This window comes from Empidonax traillii, unplaced genomic scaffold (genome assembly GCF_003031625.1).
Source record: "Empidonax traillii isolate 1590-97213 ecotype Southwest subspecies unplaced genomic scaffold, ASM303162v1 scaffold182:size1009393, whole genome shotgun sequence".
NCBI lineage: Eukaryota > Metazoa > Chordata > Aves > Passeriformes > Tyrannidae > Empidonax > Empidonax traillii.
The window spans coordinates 663,442-686,812 of record NW_020955375.1 but is presented as its reverse complement, the minus strand read 5'-3'; the positions used below and the strand labels follow the sequence as shown (position 1 = coordinate 686,812).

The window sequence follows — 23,371 nt, the reverse complement described above, 5'->3', positions numbered from 1 at the left end:
CTTTGTATGCTGGGAAAATTGCTACCAGGAGGGGTTTAGAGAGGTGAGACACATGCAGAGCAGCTCTTATGCTTGACACTAATTGGGTACAGCGTGTGTGCAAATTCGTCACATGGGCAGGTTGCATGAGAAATGTAGAAATACTCCTAAGTGAGTGTAGGAGGGGCCCAGGGATGGTACATAGAGTAGTAATTGCTCCTTTAGTCATCACATTTCTGACAGATTAAAACATTCCCAAGACACCTATTGCCCTACCCTGGCTTTTATCCAATGGGTCGGTTAAATTAATCCCTTCTGTGAACTTACTTAGTCGCTATTTATTTTCCTTTAAATAAAGTCTGCTTCAACAATTGTTGTGAGACTACAAAGCACAGGTAACTGAGGGGGGATTATGCCTCACAGTCAGCTGCATTTTGCAGGCTACAGCTAATTTACAGATACCTTTTCATTTTTTAAACTCTGAAACTTTTGAGAAGGAAAAAGCAAGAAGCAGCAAGTACAACCCATTCCCTCACCTTCCAGACCATCACTGAACTAGTAACACCCTGCACACCCTGTTATGCTGAGGTCACGGGAAGGCAGCTGTTTACCTTTGGCTGAGAAGAAGCCACAAAAGCTTGGAAGAAGCCTTTGGCTGAGGTTTAGCCACAAAAGCTTTTGTAGAACCATAGGGGAGAGTGGATCATAACCTTGTACCTTACTTAGATCTTTCAGAATTTTTTTTTTCATTCTGTACCCTTCTGTGGAATTACGTGCCATAATAAATAATTCATTGTATTAGTATTTCAAATTAACACAGTGAAATTTTAGCTCAATTTTAGCTTAAGAATTAGGCCTGTCTGAACAGGCTAAATCAACAGAAAGTGTGGGCCAGGATGTATCACCCACTCCCTGGGAGGGTTACTGACCTCCTCATGCGCTGTGGTCAGCCGTCCGACAGTCGTCGCTCTGACGGATGAGGCTCTGCAGGAGGGAGGGGTTGTCCAGCCTCTGGGGCAATGGCTGCTGCCCCTTTTAATTTAGCTAGAAGGGCAGTTTTCCAGTTAAAGGGAGGCTGCTGAAACCCAGGGCCATCAGTGGGATGGATAGTACAGCCCCAACACAAAGCACAGGTCCATAAAGGACAGGTAATATTTAGTCCCACAGTACCATAACAGTATTCCTGAACCTCATGCTAATGACTGAGCTTCCACGGTAGACCTCGACCAACCCAGCCCTTCTCCTCTCCCTCAGCACCATTTTCTCCTGTCTCACCAGCTGCCTCTGCGCTTTCCAGCTGTGACACCTCACTCTGCAAGTACTCCTTTCCCACAGCAGAGCCAGGGCTTTGGCCTTCTTATAGACCCTAGAGGAGGCAAAAACAAAGGCTGAAAACCAATCCCAGTTGTGCACTTGCTACACCCTGAGCCAGGGTGCAGGGAATACAGGCACAAGTGGGGAATTGTGAGCTGCACCCAGCCCCTAGCCTGGCTGAGCCAAGTGCTGCAGCAAGCACAAGGATCAAGGGGTCTGAGGACACTTTCCCCATAGGACTGCTTCTAGGAGCAACCCACAAAAAAACCTGCTTAAAATCAGGGCCTCTCCTCTTCCTTGTTCTCCCACTTCCCTGGGGTCCCTTCCCATCTCTCATTTCTTCTGCTCTAGCAATAGGGCTGGAAGTGCCTCGTGGAGGCAGAGCCACAGGGAGCACACGTGCTCCCTGGGAAGCAAAAGGAGCTGGAGGGACAATTCCCTGCTTCAGCTGATCCTCCCTCTTGATAAAGCCCCTTTCCTCAGCACTTCTAAGCACACAGGACACACCAAGGATTTCAATATTTAATCCTGACATTTTGTGGAATGGGTTTGGTCGTAGAACCCATTTTGTAACCCTGTCAGCAAGGCAAGGCAGGCTGAGACCTGTCCTCGCCTTGCTTCCCCACTGATGTGCCTGCTGGGAGATGGCAAGGCCGGAAAGCAGAAAAGCTAAGGGGTAATAAGGGGTAATAAGGCAGCTTCTGGAAATTGGACACAAAAATCTCAGTGAATCTGGAGACCTCCCATACCCCTGTGACATCCCCAGCTCACTGACCTGGGGATCAGCAGCAACTCCATGCAGGCAAGGCCAATCTTCTCTTTGTGAGACAACTACTCGAGTGACTCCCACTGCTGTCAGTGCCTCAGCACCAGGATGCAAGCAGACACCATCTTCTGGGATATTTAAAATTCAGCTTTGTCAAGTTATAGGGTCAGAGTGCAGCTCTCCCTCAACACCTCAGCTGAGTCCTAACACATTTTGCTCTCCAGATCACCTCAGCTTACTGAATTATTTTCAATCACCTGCAACACAAATGGAATGAAGGTACATTTGACTTTAAAGCTGTTTCCTAAAATCAAGACTCTGCTCTCAGTAGGCAGAGAGACCCTAAAGGTTATTTACTGAAAGTCAGAACTATTTAAGTCTGATCCAATCCATTCATCTTAAAACATGTGCTTTGGAACAGAGACAAGCTTTGAGGACTGTGCAAAGCTTGAATTCAAGCTCTATCCCCCTCTTCTGCTGACACCACAAAAATGGTGACGCCAACCTTGCACCCTGCCTGAGATCAAAATACTCATTCCTGAACCTCAGAACCTCAAACGGGGACTGCCCAACTGTTCAGCTGCTCCATGAGGCTTGGCTGCCTGTCCAGCAGGTAGTAGGCACGACAAGCCCCCTGTTTGCCATCTGAGTGCGAAGCCTTCTCAAGCTACAGATTGGCTCAGGCTCTGCAGGTCTGTTCTGGCACCTTTGTCAGGGGCTTCAAACCAGCTCCCTCTGCAGTTCAGGCTCTGGGAAAAGGTCTCAGATCACCAAAATGTCTCAGATGCCAATGATCAGAGCTGTGGGGGTGCCCAAGTACCTGGATCTCTCAGGACATGCTCTGAGGGCACAGAGTATGTAGCCATCTTCTGCTACATTAAGTGTGAGGGGGGGATAACACCACTAACACGACACATAAATCAGTCTTCTAAATTAGAATACACAAATCCACTCCAGAAAAGTTTAATGCGGGTTCCTGGGGCATCATATTCTGGGGAAAAAAAAAAAAAGCCAAAATACAGTACAAAGAAAAAAAAAGGCAAACAGAATTCCCCAGTCTTTAAAATAATGAAATATAATCAGAGCTACATCTATTTACAGGGCTGCACATCACAGCAGCTGTTAGAAAAAGCAGTGTCACAGCCTGAGAACCAGGAGGCTCCTCCACCTCCCAGAAATGGCCTGGAAAAAGCAGCACCCAAACGAGAAAGCCTGGTCTTGCAGAGCTCTAGGGATCTTCTGAGACTCCCTCAAAGGGCAGAACTCTGTATCACAGTGAGCTGCCCAGCATTCCTGCTGGGGGATGAACCAGACAGGCTGATCCCAGAATGCTGAAGCTCCATGAGAGCACATGTCCTAGCAGAAGTGGTACCTTCCAGCAGATCCCTATTCCAAAACTGCTTGGCCACACCAACTGCGTGGCAAAACCTACTCCTTTGAGAAATCCTGGGGTCAGAGGAAAAAGGGAGAACCATTACAACAGCCTGCCAGGAGATCAGGGAGGGATCCAAGGGAGACACAGCACACTACAGGATGGGAACAGGAACGACGTCAGCCCAGAACAGCCACAGTCCCAGGGATGTCTCTGGTACCCTCTGTCTCCCACTCAGTCTTTGGGTGAAGAATCTTAGGATAATTTAGGTAAGAACCTCTAGTGGTCTCTACCTCAACCCCCCCCGCCATCCAAAGCACGCCAACTTTAAAGTCAGATCAGCTCAGGGACTTGTCCAGATTAAGTACTGAGTTATCTCCAAGGATGGAGATCTCAGGACTCCACTCCAGCACATCCACAGTATGCAGTGAATGGACCATGGGAGTACTTCTGATGTACTTGGGCTACAGAGTGGCCACCTTGGAGCTAAGAGAGGCTGCTTTCCCTCTACCCAGGAGTCTTGTGTGGCAGCACTATCCCTCATTTGATACTGCCCCTGCAGAGAAGTGCAGTGATCCATGGCCGCTCCACTCCACTGGGAATACTGCAGGACAGCTACAAAGCTCTCATTTCCATGGGCACTGTGCACCAAAAGCAGCCAAGCCTCCCTGATGTGCAGCCCAACCTGAATGTAACCACTGAGAAAGCTGGGGGAAAGGCTGGAGGAGCACTTATTCAAACAGTGGAAACACAGAGATTCCTACAAAGAACAGAACTGTGAGCTTGGAGGAGAACCTATACTGAGGAGCAACCAGCTGATGTCAGAGAGCCTCAAAAATAAAAAGAACATTAAGTTACCCAGGTGCTCAGTAAACACTGCAAACATCATGTTGCCATCATGAAAAAAATATTTCAGTTGGAGAATAATATACCAAGACATTTAAAGCCCACTGAGAAGCAGTAAAACCTTTACTGTAAATAGCAACTCCATGGACTCCCCAACAAATGCTAAATATGAGCAGTGAGTGTGCAGATCGAGATGCCCACTGAAAAACTGAGATAAAGAAAGGAGTGGTGGGAAGGGCTGAGAGACTTTCTTCTCCTTGCCACTTGCCTCCCAGCGAGGAGGATGAGCACCTCTTCCCAGGTGCTGGCAAGGGGCTCTCTCCTGTGGCATGTGCACTGAGCACGCCAGGTGAGCCTGCTGTCCCCACACTGCCCTGGCATGTGCACGTGAAGGCTGAGACATCCTCCAGACCATTGGGATCACCAGATTTCTGCTGTGACCCCAGAAGGAGCACAAAGCACCTCAAAGGCTGGTCAGGTGCTTCCCAGAGCTGACAACAGCCAGGCCCGCGGCCCCTGTGGCACAGCCCCCTCGTGTGGGGAGGAACCGTGCCCAGACTCCATGGATCGAGCGGATGGAGTGGCAGGCTCTGGACATCCAGGACGGTGGCAGGGAGCCGGGCATCCCTTGGCCCGGCCCCAGGCAGGCAGGCAGGTAGGCAGAGAGCAGGTAGGGCAGGAGCACAGCGGTTTATTGGCAACACGAGCAGAGGCGGCGGCGGCGGTGGCGGCGGGCCCCGAGCGGGATGAGGGGCGGCGGTGCTCCGGCGGGGGCGCCGGGGCCGCCCCGGGCCTATGTCAGCGTCTCCCCCTTGGTGACCTACGGGAAGAGGAAAGGCCTCAGCCGGGGGCGGCCCCGGGCCCGGCCCGAACCGCCCCCCCACACACTCCGCCGGCACCCCGCTGCTCACCCGGGCCTCGATGTACTCGATCCTGCGCTCCAGCGCCGTCAGCTTCTCGTTCAGGGTGGCCAGCCGGGACCGGCACGACATGTCTGCGGGGAGGCGGCAGTGAGACACCGCGGGCCCCCGCCCCGCCCGGCCCGCCCGCAGCCCCCGCCGCCGCCCCGCGCCCTCACCGAAGGAGTTGAGGAAGTCCGCGATCTTCTTGATGGAGCTGGTGATCACCTCGATGTACTCGCGATTGGCCCAGTCCTGGTGTATCTCCCGCTGTACCGGGTCCTCCTGCACCGACATGGCCGCCGCCGCCGCCGCGCCTGCGCGAGGCCCGCCCCGCCCGCCCGCCCTCCGCCTCAGGGCCGCGCCGGCCCGGCCCCCGCGCCGCTCTCCGTGTCCGTGTCCGTGTCTGTCTCCGTGTCGCTGCCGCTCGGCTCCTGCGGGACACACCGCCCTCAGAGCCCGCGCTGCACCCCCTGCCCGCCCCCGCTGCCAGGCGGCCCCTGAAGTACCTCCTCAGCGGGTCCCGCCGCAGAGTCCTCCGAGCCCTCCTCCGAGTCCCGCTCCTCGGAGGCCTGAGTCAAGATTTCTTCTCCCTGAGTTGAAAGCAGAAGACTTGAGCTGAGTATATGAGGGGAAATAATAGGCAGTTTGTTGCCTTCTTAAATAAAAAGTGGAAAGAAAAAAAAAAGTGTTTTTTTTTAAACTGTTCTGTTTCTGCAGTGAAGGATGACGAAAAGAGCCAGGACTAGCTTCTGTTAAAACCACACACAAGAGTGTGTGAAGGTGTTCAAGTGCCCTTTATCTCTTCCCTTCTGTGTGAGGGAAGGACCCCCATACCAAGTCATTACAAATCTGACCCCTCAGTGTGAGACCCTCCCAGCAAGGCAGCCCCAGAGATGCAGATCCTTAATAATCTTGAAATAAAACGTTTCTTTCTGTTGCACTAGACATAGCCATGTCACTCTGAATTTGGCCTTTTAGCTCTTATCCTTACACAAAGTCAGAGTTACCGTTGTCTGGGCAAGATAAGCACTGTCCTTTCCCAGACTGTAACTGCCCCAGGCAGGGCAGTGACTCTCACCTGGAGATCCCGATTTTTGAGGATGCCAACCCAGAAGGCCTCCTGGCAGTGGTTGAATGCCAGCATTGCCTTCACTCGGTACACAAATTGTTCCAGTGACTTCTTCAACAAAGGGACGTGGTTGGTCAGTCCAATATCTTGGTGAATCTATGAAACAGTAAAACATAACTGTGATTGATTCTTGCCTAAGTGCTCTGGCTGTTTAAAATCCGTTGGTTATCAGGTAGGAGGGATGGGACATGATCCCCACAAAGGGGATCCATGCCTGGATTATGTAGTTTCTTGGCCAAATTATAGCTATTGTTAGAACATAAAGCTCAGATCAGTATTTTGTCTAAGGCTGCAAAATGATCCCTTGCTGCCATCCAAACATCCATATCCACCATGATTACAACAGAAGGAGCCTCAGCTTTTGTCATGAACTCTAGAGACAGGCTACTATCTCCTCTGCTGAATTCCCAACCTCAGAAAAATAAAAATGGACAACGTACTGAATATGCCACACCAATCACATCTTTTCTTGCTCAGTGCCTCATGCAATCCCTTTATCCCATCTACATGGAATGTGTGTGCACTATAATCTACAAAGCCGGTTTCTCTGGACCAAAGAAGCACTGGGCTTTTGGAGAACTAGGACAGGAGGGAACAGATGGAGTTGGTGTGAGCAAAAACCATCAGAGGAAGGGCAGCTATGCCAGGTATCGTGTGAGATTTAGCTCCAGGTGAGCATCTCCTCCTGATACGCTTCAATCTGCAGTTTAAAATAGTTATTGCTAAAACAGAAAACCTGCTAAACTGACAAAACCTGTACAGGTTTATTTTTTGCACAAGTCTTTTCCTCTTTCATGAGAATACTTTGTAACCTTCTGACATTAAGATGCTCTCATGAGTTATATTCTGAATTCAGGTCACCTGCATTTCTTGGAAGAGTTCAACATGCCTGGGCACTGCTTTGCTTCGAGTTCTGCCAGCGGGGAATGGGTAACTGATTTCCAACAGCAAGCTGTTGTCTAGCCTGTGTAACAGGCAGGACCTAGCAATCATCAGCACTAATCAGAACCAAATCAGCAAACCCTTGCTAATGACACAATCAACACTCACAGTGCTCCCTGAGTCCTGGAACCTGACCAACTGTCTGCAAGCATTGGCAAAAATCTGCCTCCAGAAACTGTCCTTATGTCCAGCATGAGATATGTAAGCAGACGAGAGGCTTGGTGTGAAAGAGGAAATGACAAATACTTAGGCAATGATAGGTGATGCGGATTGCTATTGGCTGCTGTGTGATGCTCCTTAAAGACACAGGTATTGAGGGAGAGTAACAAGGTCACACTACATGATACCTCAGTGAGCATCTACTAGGTCCGTATGAAAGGGAAATCAAGGTAGGTCTGAAAAATGTTGGCGTGAACTTGGCTTGAAATGGGTTATGGAGCATTCACGGCATGCATTTATTTGACCATATTCAGCTTCTCCCTTCTCATTCTTGCAAAATGATTTGACACAGAGACCTGTTCAGATTGCAGCAGGTACAAGAGCAGTGGCAGAACGTGGGTGTTCACTAATTAAGCTCTGTGCTAACAGGGACCATGGGACATAGCACTTGAAAATGCTGCTCAAGTGCAAAGTCAAACATGACATGGCAACCTGAAATGCTGTTATCCTGCCTCCAAGGTGATTGTGACTTCAGAGCAGGCATAAGGATTTCACTTTCAAACACGAGAAGGACATTTTAGCATCCTCAGGGTTTGTGCCAGATATCTTGTGAGAGCTGCAATGGCATGTTCTGATCTCCAGCTAAATTTCTATGCCCCTGGTGCCAGCTCTGGACTAAATTGGTAGCAAATCTGGCTGAAGAGCCATTCTAGTAGCTGGCTTTCTCCCTTCAACTACTTTGGCAAAGATCCCTTCTCAGACGTGTTCCTGAACCTCTTTGGAGTCTGACAGGAACAAAGCAGCACACACAGAGTTCTTTCCAACTGCCTTCTCCCGTGGGATTCTCTGTTGCAATAAGCACCATCTCTTCACACTGTAAGCAGTGTTAATCCTCTCCTTCCTTCCTGCCCTAAGTCTTCTAAACAGACTGGCAGACTGTGTGTTACCACCCTCCTCTCCTCCCTCTGCCCTCTTCCCTGGTATCAACATATCATAAAAGACACCTCAAGAGGACTTTGAGCATCATTTTTCCCTGTCTGCCACCTATTGCTCTTTCTTCTGACTCACAAGGCTGTTGATCTTTGGCAAAGCTTCTCTCCCCTATTATCAGTCTGGCATCTATACTTTGTGCAAGGTCTGTCTCTGAGGTCTTAGCTTAAGTCCTCAGAAACATCCCCTAACAGCTGCCAATGACCAAAGATGTCCAGAAGACCTCTCCTAAAAAATAATAACCTGATCTGAAATCCAAGTTAGCCACTTACAGAACAAATTCTTCAACTTTTGGGCATTAACCAAAGCTATTTCACTTTCTCCAGAGTTTTTGCTTATACAGACACTGCTGGAAGCATGCAAGTAGAACCTCCCTATGGCCTGGAAAAGCAGTGGAAGGGGAAATAAACCATTATTAGGACAGGAGTTCTTGCTGCAATTGGAACTTATCTTACCTTGGAATGGCCACACATGTGATGAAGTTGTCTAGTACTCAGCTGCAAGGTTTTCAGCAAACTCTGCACATCATCCTGCAATAAATAAGTAGACCAGCAAATCATTCTCAAAGAATTTTTCCATAAGGGAAACAAGAATATTAAATCAGCATTAGTCCTAGCAATCCCTTCCAAGGGTTATGGGATAGAGGTTTGATGTGTGTGTGGAGGAAACATCAGACAAACAGGATCAGGCCACAGGAGACTTGCACTGTGCATCTAAGCCAAGTAACTGGTAATAAAATCTGACCACATGTCATAAGGTCAAGCACTCTGAACTGAAACTGATTTTGGAGTTTGGAATGAATGCCTATCAGTGAAACCTGAGGCAATTAAAATCAGGACAACTTTGTCACATCTTGTCTTAGATACAACTTCTTAATAGGGGAACCAAAGAAGTTCAAAATATACTGCTGGGTTGTGCTATTTGAAACACATCCAACGTGAACTCCAGATATCAAAGCTCTGCATTGAGCAACCTGCCTGCTCACACGAGCTTCCTGCTGTGAGAGTGACACTTCTGTGGTAATTACTTTTAAAGGAGATGGAGGCTGGAAGGACTTTGCTAACAGTGGAGTCATTTAACCAGAGTAATGGCAAGTTGGGGAAGTGTTCGCTGGGAGAGCACTGGATGGGCAAGTGAACAGGGCAGAGCACAGCTGGAGACATTTAGAAGAGTTTGTCATGGAGGGCCACAAGTGTCCTGCCAACGTGTGGCCAGAGACAGGAAGCATCAGTCACTCCTTCTAGCAAGCATCAGTCACGTTTCCCAACTGGTTCCAGATAGTTCTGTTCCCCCAAGGCTTACCCTGTGCTTTTTAAAGCTGTGGTCCAGGAGAGGCATGGCAAGCTTCAGAAAGGCTTCTACAAATTGACGGCCGTACTATAAAAGGATGATAAATATATCAGTAGGTAAATTTAAACTCCTTTTCAAAGAACCATCCCAAAGTCAGATGAGTTAATGATACATTCTTTCAAGATAACAATACATTAATTCCCATAGGCTGTTCTTGCTTCATAAGACTACATCCATGTGAAGGTTGTACTGGAATATACAGGATCGGTAATGGGCAATGATTCAGGAAAGCTGCTCTCTTCAGTATTTTGAACTCTTGCTCACCTTCAGGCAGATGCTGAGTACAGGCCTGCTGTCAAATACCTGCTTGGGCGAGAGGAAAATAAGAGTCAGATCATTCCACAAGTATAAAGGAAACAATTATTACTTCAAATATGACAAAAACAAACAGTAATGATGAACCGAAGCAAGGAGAAAAGTGCAGCTGTATCTGTCACCTTCTGCCCAAACCAGGATTCACACTCAGTGATACTGAATGAACCAGCCCCAAAACTGACAGAAGGGAGAATTTCATCCAGTGGGGCTAGCCTCGAGTTCATCACCACAGGATGGCACGAACTGTCAGCAGGAGTCAAAGGAAGATCATATGTTACCATAAGAGCAAGTGGAGCTGAGGACTAGGAGGCAGGTTACAAATGGGAATCCAAGCCTCCTGTTTTGAATATTTGCCAGCCTTCAGCTGAGTACATCAGGAGAGTGTTTCCTTCTGGCAGATGCTATTCCAGATGTACCAGAAGGGTTTGTCCCATCTGCCTCCCCCACAGCTGGCAGTGAGCTCTGTCAGTCACACAACACTGTACTAGGAAATTGGAGTTTTCATCCCGTCCTTTTTCTGCACTTCCTTACATCACCCTGTCTTTGTACAGGCTTATTATTTGTGTGAGAACTGTGGCAGTAAAGTGTGCGAGCTGTAACAATTCAGTAATATTGAAGTGAAAGCTAAATGGGAACCCTTACACACAGATTATAACCAGCTTTATTTACCACCTTCACGCTGCTCCACTAGTCAGCCATGCTTCACGAACCTGGGTGCACCAGGCTTTGCTGGGAATTTGAAGGCAAAAGGCAGAACAACAACCAGAAGCTCACCTTGACCAAGTTAATGAGGATATGGAAATTCCGCACAGCGATGTTCCAACGCAGCAGCTTCTCCAGCTGCACCTACGGGATGCAAGGGGACAATAACCCAAGATGGAATATTTCCTTTCAGCAGTGTTGAAAGCATTGCTGTTGTTGTTGAAGGCAGGAACAAAGCTTCACCACAGGCAGATTTATCATAGCAGAAACACTTCATGGCAATTCCAGCCTGATTAGTGGCTTAAAATGCTAGGAGTTAATTCACTTCCTTGCTCTCAGAGCAGCTATCTTGGTTGCAAAATAACACTGTGCTCCCACATACGCATTCAGACCAATTGCAGAGCTCAGCATTTTGCCAATTACTGCTTATTTTCTGGTTGTAACTTCTGCTGGATCTACTAGATTTTTGGCATGGTACAAATCAGGAAAAAAAGGTGCTCGTTATATGTTACCCTGTATATCAAAGTTTGCTGATGAATGAAGCTGTCTGACTGCATTTCCCAGACAAAGATCAAAAGTAAATTCCTTTCCAATTTATACATCTTTACTGTACTGTGCAGTTTAACTTATGTCTTCTTCTCCTCAAAGAGTCCAGTGGTTTTATTTTCGTACCTCACTTGAGTCCGATGGTTTCCCAGCTGGGATGCTTTTCACTGAACTCTCTAGCTGAGCCATCATTACTCTGAAGAAAACTGGGAATGTCTGCCTGTGGAGAAAGTGAAAAAACTAAAAGCCAGCTCTGAGCCTCCAGGTAAGCTGTTTGTCACCAGAACAGTGTGGAAAATTTGATGGTTATCCAGCTGGGCATCCTCAGTCAGAAATCACAGGAGACTGACCCTGGGACTCACGAGCATGTCTAGCCCAGCCCAATTGCCCAGACAGATGGAGACTCCTGGGAAGCCGTTATCACGTCCCCAGTATGAACCACACTGAGACACCCCCACTTCCTTGTAACTCTGGGGGTGCACAGTGGAAGGTTTGCAGCTCTCAGCATAAGACAATTCTGGTAGTTTCAAAGTGTAGGAACTTTGGGCATCCCTGTTTAAACCATGCTTCCAAATTCCTATGCCAGTAGCCGAAGCATCCTGAGGGTGCTTTTCCACACTCTATACCAGCCCAGGATTCCCTACAGCCATCCCAGATCTCTGAGGCTGACTTTTGGAGTGTTTTATACCACCACAGTAGCAGAGAAAGAGACAACACATCTGAGAACAGACAGCAGTTCATTCCTTAATTAAATAGCTCACAGTAATAAACCAAACATTGTGTTAATGCTCAGGACATTCCACCTTGACACAAAGCTAACCATGTCCTGTCCTGCTGTGTACTGCCAAAAGAATGTTTACAAGTGCCCAGAGTAGCCCACTGCAGTACTAACATGCAACCATAAAAGATCACAAAATAAGAAAACTAAATATTTAAAAGCAGAAATTGCCATTATGCATATCATAGAATTCTAAGATTCTATTGATATAATTACCTGCTTAGTGTAGGATATGTAGAAGAACATCCATCTTTGGCAGAGTCGATCAGTTCAGGAACACCAACACTGGAGATTTCCTCGATAGCCTTCAGGATGTTATCTGTGTGCTCCAGGTAGACACTAAATCCATGACCAGAATAGTTGATAAATACGATGCAGAATAACACAGCAAGGTCTTGAACACTGCCCTGCCTGCAACATGTGCCCTAAAACTGTCAAGTTCTTCCTTATGCCAAAGGCAATCACGTGTAGGAAATCCAAAGCAATACACAGAACTGTCACAGTGAGGTCATTAAAAGCTCCTGGGATTCTTGCCACGGGGCTGGAACAGGGAGACCTCCAGAGGTCCCTTCCAAGCTCAACCATCCTGTGATTCTGTGACTGTATTTTACCTAATACTCAGTCCTGCTCTCCTTGACTTCAGGGAGAGCTTACCTGCTTTCAGTTTAGTGAAAGCAAGACCCTTTGGTCCAGACCCACGCTCATGTGTGTAGGTATGCACATTAGTACACTTACATGTGTTGGTACATCCTGACAAGGTCTAGTCTAGCAAACATGGCTAACAGAGTTCCTCCTATCACTCACTGTCTTTCAATGCTGTAGAAACAGTGCTTTAGGCCAAGCTGTGTAAGCACAAGGGTTATGATTCAGAGGGGTCACCCCTCTGCAGCAACAGTAATTACTAGAAACAAAGTGTGTCTCGGGCATTGCCCGGGGCAGTGGCTCGAGCCTTACCAGAGCAGAGTGTGCAGGGCGCTGTTGAACTGGCTGCCCTTCTCTCGCTCTCCACTGGGCTTCACCCACGGCTGGCAGAGGAACTGCTTTGCTAGTGAAGCTGGGAAAGATGAGGGACAACTTACTGAAGGAAGAATCCAAGAAAATCTCCTTCGCCCATACAGAAGCAGTGAGCCCAAATGTCTTTTTGGAAGATCACAATATTGATACCCTTCATGTGCCTGAACTTTGCTAAGTCAGAGCGCGTTTTCTCTAAAAAGCAGTAAGGTCATATAGGACATTTATCACAATAACAAAATACACGCCCATCCAGCATGTTCCTGGCCTGGAATACGTCACATCAGAACCACGACCCACCTCTGGCCACTCCTCTACAAACTCATGTTAAACACCTTGTTTGTTTGGTAGCTCCTGCAGTGTGCCATCTGTTTGTTTTTAATTAGGCCACATGCAACCTTTAGGGTATCCAGTTCTAGAAATGGAATTCCAATAACAAGAGAACTTGACTTTTTGGCCACAGCACTGTAATAATAAATTTGAACAGACAAGTTTAAAAACTTTACAGATTTCTTAAATCAAAACTTTAACAAACCTGCTAGTCTCTTGGTCTCCAAGCTACATTGGATTAAGTCTATGATCAATCACTGCATTACCAGTGATTAAGCTGGTACCAAAACTGAACATCAAGTTTGTGCTTAGAACTCTTGAAGAGGTTCCAATATATTTAACTGATGTTTCTTTTATTAACAACTAGGACTGTTCACCCAGTGAGATTACTAGGATACAAAAGGGAAATCTCTCCCTCCAAAGATGCACTTTCTACTTAAAACCCAAGGTTTACAGGGAGAAGACCACATGAAAATTAATGTGAGATTGGTGGTTCTTCACACATTACCCATTTTCTCTCTCTTCCAGCCAGCCACTGGTTTCTCAGCGATGGCAATCAGGAGCTGAGTGAGGATGTATGCACACTGGAAGCTGGGAACACTCTGCTGGAAATTCAGTAGGTACTGAAAACTCTCACTAGGAATAAGAGGAAAGGGAAAAGGTAAAAACAGGGTAGGCAGAGTAATCTCTCAGAAACACATCAATAAAAAGGAAGCATTAGATCATCTCAGATCCAAAGTCTCCCTATCCCAGTGTTCTGGCTCCAGCAGTGCCCTTCTGAAGAAGGGGTAGTCAGCCACTAGCACGTCAAAATTCAGTCACTGAGAAACTTTTCTCAAGCCCCAGCCACTCTAAGTTTAGCAACATCTTTATATACTGCTTTTGCCTGGTGTACCTGTAAGCATTCCAACCAGAACTTGCTCATTCCTTCTGTGAAACCCACTAAACTCCTTGCCTCAAACAGCTTACAGACAAATGTGTCCCACAGATTCATGCATATTTTATATTCCAGTGATTCCTTTCCATTAGGTTTGACTGCACTGCTGTTCAATTAAATACAAAGCTCTGTTTGAAGCAAATGTGGTCTCTGTGAGAGCTCCCAAACACACATTTACCCATAATGCCCACATAAAACATGGAAAAGTGCTAGAAATTTGTCCATTTCAAGCCTTGTGAAATACAGATTTTACCTTATCAGTTCCTCAAGAAGAAGAAACTCTGTCTCTCCTGGCTTCAGCCTGTCTGCAAGCACCCGGAGAGCTGACCTCAGCAAGTCAGTATTTTCATGGTGAGAAAAACCATTCCTGAGGGGGGGAAAATCCAGTTCATCATCAGACTAGAAGGAAGAGAGGTATCAGATGCAAATGCACACGTGGGCATATTGTGCAAGACTAAAAACAAGGAAGCTGGATACTCAAAAATAGCCCTGCACAGGCTTTTTGTCAATGAAATACACATTCATCCCAGGTGTACCAGTACACCTCATGCTGGTCTTGACCCAAAAGCCCATTGATTGAATTGTATCCAGTTCAGTGCTTCATCACCTACAGCTGTAGCTCAGCTCAGGATGAGACAACAAAGCCTGGCCTAACTATGAAGTGCTCAAGAGTCTCCAGCCACTGCAGTGGGTTGTACCGCATGGCTGACAGGCCACTGGCAGGGCACAAACACTTTAAAGAAAAGGAACAAGAAGAGAAAGCGATAAATGGGCTTTCCTCATGAAGGTAATGGTATACTTTTAAACTCACCAAGCAAATAAGGAGCGAAAAGTTAGTAACAGCTGTTGGTAGCAAGAGGACATCAGCTGGTGCTCCTGGATGTTCACTCCTAGTTCATCTTCTGCACCCTGATTTTGTACAACTGTCTTTAATACAGAACAAACAATTCATTAAACACTATCCCATAGAAGGAAAAGGGCACAAGAATCCATTTCCATAAATTCCACGTTTAAAAAACCTGAAGAAAACAAAGTGACTTTTTTTTCCCACAAATGAAATGAAGAATATCTTTACAGGAGACAAAACTTGACAGTTTTTTGAGTCAAACAAATGAGCCCACTGACCTGGAAGTAGTTGTGCATGTTCTCCATGTGCTCACACAGTGGCTTTAGTAGATCAACTACACACACAGCAACTTCCTTGGGGGATCTCTGACACAGATGGGAAAAGCCAATATCCTTGTAGCCTCTTTCCTGCAACAAACCCGAAAGATTAAATTTGCTTCATCAGCCTTTCTTAAGAATAACTTCAAGAGCTATATCTTTGACTGCTGCCAAGCAGTGCAATTCCTGATGTCATACGTGGTCAGGAAAAGTCAGAGAGTTGAAAAGTTGGCTTCTGCTGAACAACCACCACCAACTCAGACACGTGGACAACATCTGACTAAAAGAATAAAACTGATGTGACTCGTAGCTCTTTTATAGAATCACAATCATTCAGGTTGGAAAGGACCTTTAAGATCATAGAGTCCAACATTTTACTCAAACACTAAGAGAAGGCAGTCTCTGCACATGGGAATTAAGATGGGTAGAAAGACAAGGAGAAAGAACAACAAATATAATTGAGCCCATCAGGTTGTAGTGATTTTCTCATAGTTTAACGCAGTGGGATGTGTTCACTTTTCTCCTGAAGGCATCAGCAAGGAGTCCCTGCACTCAGGGGAGTTTTTCTAATGCAGAAAAAGCAGAAACATGGAGGCAGCATCTTCTGCTGGCTGTGGCAGCCATCTGGCCTGCCCAGCCTGAGCTGCTTCTTGAACAGCACAGCCAGTCTCCCCAGGGAGGGCTAAGAAAAGGGTCACTTGAGTTTCGAGGATACAAGAATTTCTATCAGTTTAATACCCTTTCATGAGATATGCAGAGAAGGAGATGCTGCAAACACCTCAGTGAGGGCAGTGGTACACCAGTCTCTTCTGAAAGACCAAGTGCTGCACTGGCACACAGCTGGGCCTCAGACTTCCATTAACTGTCAGGTGAAAATAATTCTGAAAACATTTCTCTCGGGAGAGGCCTGGAGGCCTTTGGTGTGCTCTGCCTCAGCCCAGGCCTGGCCCCACTGCCTGCTGCTGTACTTGCCTTTGGAAAGGGCACTCTCCTTGTGGAGCCTGAGGGCAGCACATGCTCCAGCTTCCAGCACAGGTCGTCCAGAAGGAAGCAAAGTTCAGCAGGCCCCAGCTGCACAACTTCACGAGCCTGCAATTAAAAGAACAGTCATTCCCAGGACCCAGATGTAACTGTAGTGCCTTGAACCTCAAGTTCACCCTCTCCATTTCCAGTTATGTCTCCTGGCTTAGTTAACCTCAGGAGGGACCTGTTTGGTACATGCTTGGGTTTTATGGCTCCCCAATGGCAGGTGTGGGACGTTGGTTCTGGTTACTGAAAGCAAGGAAGCCACCCTGATGCTCTAAATATAGCTGAGGCAATGTCAGGACAACTTAACTACTGAGAAAGAACTGATTTAATATACATTGATGTTGAAAATTATTTCCTAAGGATAAAAAGAGGTTTAAGCACAGAAATTCACCAACTGAGTATCAGTCAAGCAGTAATCTGAAATAATGCCAAATAGCTCAAGAGACTTGTCAAACAAACTTCCAGTTGGCCTGTGACCTGCTTGCACAGAGAGAGCTGGCCCTGCAAGGGCAGGTCAGGCTGCGCTCCAGCCTGCCATGGTCTTTTCACATTTTATGCATCTTACTGTAGCCTGACAAAATGAGACTCCAGATGGACTCAGCCTGCCTACAAAGAGGTAACAAAATGAAGCATTTCTAGTTTCCACATCCCCAGTGATGCAGTTTTATATCAGCTCCCAGATGATACACAGGACCCTGCTCTCTGACAGCACCTCCACGGCACCAGTCCCACATTTGTGCTGTTTCCAGTCCCCTTATGCCTTGAGATGTCTTTTTGCAGATGGCCTTTACTTAGATATCATAGGTTCTTTTTGATAGGCAAGTGGTCACTCAGTGTATTTAACACCCTATGGCTCAGCAGTGTGCAGTATTAAAGCCCTTTCCTTTCCATGAGGTCTATACATGTTATACTGCATCTTTCTCCTTCTGTGCAATATTTACATCCCTTTGTTTCTAACATTGCCACACTACATGTCTGCTCTTCTCAGGAGAGTCCTCTTTTTCTCAGTGCCTTGAAGTACTTGGCTTTTCTTTAGGGTCAGATGCTCTACTGGGCCCTGGACCAACACATCTTAACACCAGCCTGCTGTCCACTTTAACAGAGCAGAAAGGCTGTTCCACTCACCTCCGTGTGCATCTCTGTGTCCAAGTGAGACTTGGTGAGCAGCCCACAGTGCAGCACCGTGAACACCTCGAGGTCCAGCTCTCGGAAGTAAGGGCGATAGCTCTGCAGCTGCACCACGGGATTTCCTGCCTCTCTGTCAGCAGCACCCTGCAAAGGAAATGGCAGGAGGAAGGTTGCAACCTGCAAGACTTCTGACCTCAAATAAAGCTTAGATGGATTCCTTACCAAACTTATTTGAGGTTCTGCTTACTCCCTGTAACATAAGTGACTTTGTTATCATATCTGAACTCAGTTATCATCTCTGTACAATAGCACATGAGAAGTGTATTTGCCTGGCTGAAACTGATAAAATGGACTCTGAATAACATTTATGAGTAGCACTGGTAGACATGGAAAGTTATGGGATGCTTAGGAGATCCCAGTATCCAGGATGCTGAGCCCGAAGCTGGGCACTCTTCCCTGGCTTCTCTCTTTTAGACAGCATGGATCTTGCATTCCAGACATGATGACAATACTGTAAGAACTTATCAAAAGAACAAAAAATAAAACCAAATAATTCATTACCTGATAGGTTTGGGAAATAGCTCTTAGCACGTAACAAAAATGCATAACTTTAAAGATGCTTCATCATGAATACATTAATTAAATACCTCAAGGAACGTTTGCAAAATGAGCACAGGTGACTGAAGCAGATTAGAACAGCAAGAGGGATGGTCCTTACCAGGGTTTGCATTTTCCAGATTCATCTCACAATTTCTAACTGGAGTCTAGGAATGGCAGGTTATTGCAGTAATTTGAGATGGGATGCTGTCTTAGACAGAAACCTTTCATAGTCTCAATCAGAAAGTCACTAATAGTATTACTGATAATCCTGCACTCTCCCTACTGGAGAGTGGTTGGCCTCTGCAGGAACACTTTTCAAAATTCTGAGGGGAGGCACATGCCAGGAAGCAGAACTGAACTTCACTATGATTAACTTTTGAAATGAACAAACCCTTTCTCCAAGCTCCTGTTTATGTTCTCTGTCACCTTCCCTAGCCTATTTGCCCTGCAAGGGCCCAGGGATATACACCTACCTTCTCCAGCTCAGAGAGCTCAGTATCAAGCTGATTTCCCTCAGAACTATCATCCACTTGAGAACGATCTGCAGAGCTGGCTTTGCTGCCATCAGCCTTCTTTTTCCTTCCTTAAAGAGAAATGAAACTTCAGAATCAAAGGCTACACTGTGCTCTGCACTTGTAGACAGCACTTGCAGCAGGCAAACAGCACAGCCTGTACTTTAATCAGTATCAAGAAAGAATGAAGCATGCACAGGTTGTGACATCTGTAGCCAGGATCACAGCCCAAAAAAAGAGTCAAATGCATTTGGGGTTCCCTCATAATCAGCTTTTCTTTTACAGAATCACAATAAGAAATTAAACCAAGTCTTACTGTTCTCACAGCAGTTTAAGTATTACAAAGTGATTGTAAAAATGAGTGGAACATCATCTTAAAAAATGCTTGAACCAAAATTTAATGTTTCTTCCTCCGACACAGGATTGAGAAAGGAAGAGGACCTGGAAAATGACACGACTACAGAAGGGACTTGCAAGGATGCCAAGACAACAGCAGAGTAACTCATGGAATCAAAGCCACAGGTTCAGTACCTGACAATGCCACGAACCCATCAAAGACAGAACTTACTGCTGCAGAAAACACTTTGGTGGGTGAAATCAATCAATGAAAGCCCTGGATTTTCACTGTTAAACACTATGCATCAGCTTTCCCAGGAAGACAGAGTATCCAACACCTGTTTGGTGCAGGAAATTTTTACATCTCCACTTCAGCTACATCAGAAGTTGATGAAGTAAAATATCAAGGTAGATAAGACTCTGCCAGGAATTCAGTGCCTCATACACACACACACAGGTGCAGTGGCTGCAGTGCAATACCCCAGTCAGCCCCCATCACATCTGCTTGCTTAAATGTTTTAAACTTTCTTTACCACTCCTTTTTCTTGCTGGACCAGCGGCATTAACGGACGGTGCGGCCTCCGGGGCTTCAGAGTCAAAAGCAGCTGGTGGGGGGACATAACCAGGGGTTGCTGAAAAGAGCCAAAACGTACCAGTTGGGTTAGTTCTGCTCCTGAATGACAACACATAGGCAAGATACATATCTAAAGGAAATACCATACATTTCACTGTCCTGGTGAATGTCCCTGTTTTTCTGCTGCAGTGCATTTAGCTCCAATTATCCTTACCATCACTGGTCAGAACTGTCAGTCAGTATCTTGGTCTGGTTGAACCCTGTGCCTGATCACCACAGCCTGTCCTGTGAGTAAATGTGAATGTTCCTGTGCTTGTGACTCTAAAATGTGTCATTTGTGTGCTCCTCACTGAGGATGTGATCGAGAAGGGCAGTTTGGACTTGGACAAATTGAAAACAGTATCTCTGCATGCACCCACTCTTAGGCCACTGTAAAACTGCAGTGTGTGTTACCGTGGGCTTCCCCCACTGATGTCTGAGACAATCCTTCACTTCACAGCAGGTACAGGCCCAGAATTTACAAATCTTTCATACTCACCTGCCAAGCATTTTCCCAGCACATTCTGCAGCTCTGTGATGTTCTGTAATCGAGTCAAAACTTTCCCCTTCATCTCAGCATCCTGTTGCTGGCAGAAGGCATTTACAACCTAGAGACACAAACCAAACTCACAGACTTAGGGAGATTTGTACCCATTTGTACTAGTGTTTCTTTTCTGAACAACATTCTCAAGTCTTGAGTAAGCACACAACACAACACAACGTGAGCTGTGTGATGAGGTCCTGACTGCAAACAAAGCTCTGCAGCAGCCCATGGACATAACTGGTGCCATCTACTCACCTCACGAAACCAGTTGAGAGCATAGAACAGGAGTGAGCAGAGAAACTCCCGTTCCTGTTTGGACAAAGAGTCCAGCTTGCCTTCAACCTCCAGGTCTGTCAGGTACAGGGGACAACCTGGTAGAGAGTAAGAAAAGCACATGTTGAACTGTGTTTGCTACCCATGCTTTGGTGTCTGCATGGACAAAGTCTCTCACCAAAGCCTGGATCAATTCCAAGGCTCTTTGGAATAAGCCACTCCATCCCCAGACAAACCAGTTGTCTCCCCTGCCTCTCCTCCACTATCTGGGCACAGAACATCTCACCCTCCTTCCCAAACTGCACAACTCTTCCCACAGCTGCAGGAAGTCTTTGCAGATCTGGGACAGGAACGAGGCAGCCAGATTGTACACAAGGTCCCTTTTCCATACCTAGCAAGGCATCAATCTCCTCCAGGCTTCCACTGTTCTGCTCTGCAGTGTAGAGCCTCAGCAGTCGGAAACAGGGGGACAGACATATGGGTGACACTGCCCTGGGGGGAAAAAAAGAAATGGAGTGAGTCCTATGTTTTATGTATCTCCAGAATGCCCACCACTTCTCCGTCATGTCCTGTGACCTCCCCAGGCCACCTTGCCAATGCTTTCTGTTTTGCTTCTTGCAAGCCCCAACAACACAGAGCAGAAAAAGATGCAAATAAGAAAAAAACCCTTGTGTAACCTTTAAAATCCTATGATTCTATGATGCTTTTTAACTTTGGTGCTCTAATTACTTTTCTATTTCTTACATGCTTCCTGTTCCATTTTCCAAAGACAATGCCCTTATTTCTCAGTCAAATTTCCATTTTTGGCTGCATGTTTGTGGTTTTAGCACAGTCTACCAGCATGACTTACCCACAATCACCTAAACAGCCTGAGCCACAAGAGAGTGCCAGTTCCCAACCAGCTTATGCCTCTGGCCCTATCTGAATATGTCTAATAGCAAGAGAAGGAAAACAACACTGCAAACTGATAAATTCTCTGACCAGCTCTTTGTCAGGCACTTTGGGAGGCAGGGCTATAGCAGTGAAGGGCACCAAATGAAAACAGTTCCTTTACCTTTACAGTCATCCCACAGATAAGTGTCAAAGTACCTTTTATTTTGGTTATTCACTCCACCAGTGACCCTGCCAAGCTCACTCTGTGACACCAGTGGTAAGAGGTTAATAGCAATTGCTTCCTGACTCTGATCTTCATCCAGATTATACAAGGACTTCACTGGGAACAAGAATGAACTGCAAGGAAAGACAGACAAGCTCTTGTTGATCTCCTCAGCCCTCAGTGGCAGAAACATTACCAACACTCTATCTGTGATTAGCATACCCATCCACTGTGGGGTTGAGATCCACCACAAAGTCACTGGGAAAATCCTCCACCAGACTCTTTCCAAATTCATCCTATAAAGGAAGGGAAAAAACCTGCTCAGCAAAGCTTAGAAGTTCTTTCAGATTCTACTTTTGTCTATGAATCTTAAGAGCATGCTCTGAAACATCACTTAATTTCCTTTAAAGGCTTCCCTGTTGTCATGTAAAACCTCACATAAAAGAAGCTGTTAAAGCACAATGAAGAATCTGCCACAATCAAAAATAGCCAGGAGAGCAGAAAGATTATTTTTGTATCTGACCAATCTCTTACAGAACAAAGAGTTCTCAGACTGGAGTGAAATCCTCAAATCAACTCTGTCCTGCCAATGCCTGAAGAACATGTTTCCCTACAACATACCAGGAGCTGCAAGTCCAAATTGCCCTTCTGCTTCTCAATCAAATTGGCAAGTTCATCATAGTACAGAGCCAAGACCTCTGGTCTTTGCTCACAGCAGAAGCCCACAAGGTCCAGCAGGGTAGACAGCTGAAAGGAGAGAGAACAGCGTGCAGAAATGGGTAAGGTAAAGGATCCAACTCAGGCTTCAGTCCTTTGTACATTAATTTATTCTGAGGCATATCCAAAGCTTCAACTCTAGAGTCACAGCCCACGGTGAATGTTCTTGCAAAGATCCAGTTTTCAGAAGGAACATGGGCCTTTTAGGGTCCTGGCCCAGCTCCACCATGAAATAACAGAAAAAGTCTGCCCAGGACCACCCATAAATAGAGTGTGAACGTAGAAAGTTCTCCAACAGGAATCAGAGATAAAGGCCAAGGCCAGGCCGACCCTGTACAGCAGAAATACTTTCTCTAGGTGGCCTGAAAGGCACAGCTGCAAAATCAGAGGATGGCAAAGGTTGCCTTTGGCTCACTGAAGCAAATTGCCCTCTTTCTTTCCTTTGTGTTTGAAAATAACAGTGGGAGAGAAGATGTCCACCAAATGGCTGCAGTGCTGCTTGTCCTGGACTAGCAGTAGGCAAGACCAGCAGGTCCTATCTTAATACAGACTTTTGTTTCTCCAAAAACACTTTTAATAGACTCTTGGCTCTGCAGTCAGTGTACAAGAATCCAGGCTCAGGAAAGCCAGTTCCCAGATCCACACACTGCTTCAGCTAAGACTGTGTTTCCAAGACCCTTCCTTGCTGGCCATACCCTCCCTGTCTCCCACAGTGCCCCATTCTTGGCTCTCACCTGCCCGTCACGCTCACTGTTCAGCTCTGCTCTCTCCAAGGAACCACCGTCTCCTTCAGCCCTGAAAGCAAATGATAACCTTGCTTTTGTGGCACAGCACTCAAAAGACAGCAAAACCCGTCACACAAAGGGCTCTCTCTCCAGAGGTTAGAGAATTATGCATGGAAAAGATGGTTTTTGGAACACAGCAAGAAAAGACCTGCTGCTGTTAAGACACAGTATGATCTCCAATGATATTTTTTTTCCTAACCTCTTGA

The 23,371-nt window shown here is 46.4% G+C and overlaps 2 protein-coding genes across 2 annotated transcripts in view; both read right to left on the bottom strand.

Annotated features, from left to right (window-relative positions):
• Positions 1–4,949: 4,949 nt before the first annotated feature.
• BRK1 (BRICK1, SCAR/WAVE actin nucleating complex subunit) lies at positions 4,950–5,506 on the bottom strand. The gene is made up of 3 exons (XM_027886221.1): positions 5,356–5,506; positions 5,189–5,271; positions 4,950–5,097 (listed from the first exon to the last, which is right to left on the bottom strand). The coding sequence occupies exons 1-3, from the start codon at positions 5,471–5,473 to the stop codon at positions 5,071–5,073; spliced, it is 228 nt and encodes a 75-aa protein (XP_027742022.1). The 5' UTR covers positions 5,474–5,506; the 3' UTR covers positions 4,950–5,070.
• Positions 5,507–5,529: 23 nt separating this feature from the next.
• FANCD2 (FA complementation group D2) overlaps positions 5,530–23,371 on the bottom strand; it is a 33,124-nt gene continuing 15,282 nt past the window's right edge. The window contains exons 20-44 of the mRNA XM_027886220.1: positions 23,115–23,175; positions 22,285–22,410; positions 21,886–21,959; positions 21,657–21,797; positions 20,959–21,059; positions 20,550–20,665; positions 20,250–20,358; positions 19,671–19,769; positions 18,763–18,872; positions 17,687–17,833; positions 16,505–16,621; positions 15,494–15,622; positions 15,180–15,295; positions 14,622–14,735; positions 13,940–14,067; positions 13,045–13,144; positions 12,307–12,429; positions 11,439–11,532; positions 10,839–10,910; positions 10,014–10,052; positions 9,702–9,776; positions 8,855–8,929; positions 6,258–6,404; positions 5,686–5,769; positions 5,530–5,610 (exon numbers count right to left, since the gene is read on the bottom strand). Coding sequence (XP_027742021.1) covers positions 5,530–5,610; positions 5,686–5,769; positions 6,258–6,404; positions 8,855–8,929; positions 9,702–9,776; positions 10,014–10,052; positions 10,839–10,910; positions 11,439–11,532; positions 12,307–12,429; positions 13,045–13,144; positions 13,940–14,067; positions 14,622–14,735; positions 15,180–15,295; positions 15,494–15,622; positions 16,505–16,621; positions 17,687–17,833; positions 18,763–18,872; positions 19,671–19,769; positions 20,250–20,358; positions 20,550–20,665; positions 20,959–21,059; positions 21,657–21,797; positions 21,886–21,959; positions 22,285–22,410; positions 23,115–23,175 — 2,578 coding nt within the window. The remainder of the gene's footprint in view (positions 5,611–5,685; positions 5,770–6,257; positions 6,405–8,854; positions 8,930–9,701; positions 9,777–10,013; positions 10,053–10,838; positions 10,911–11,438; positions 11,533–12,306; positions 12,430–13,044; positions 13,145–13,939; positions 14,068–14,621; positions 14,736–15,179; positions 15,296–15,493; positions 15,623–16,504; positions 16,622–17,686; positions 17,834–18,762; positions 18,873–19,670; positions 19,770–20,249; positions 20,359–20,549; positions 20,666–20,958; positions 21,060–21,656; positions 21,798–21,885; positions 21,960–22,284; positions 22,411–23,114; positions 23,176–23,371) is intronic.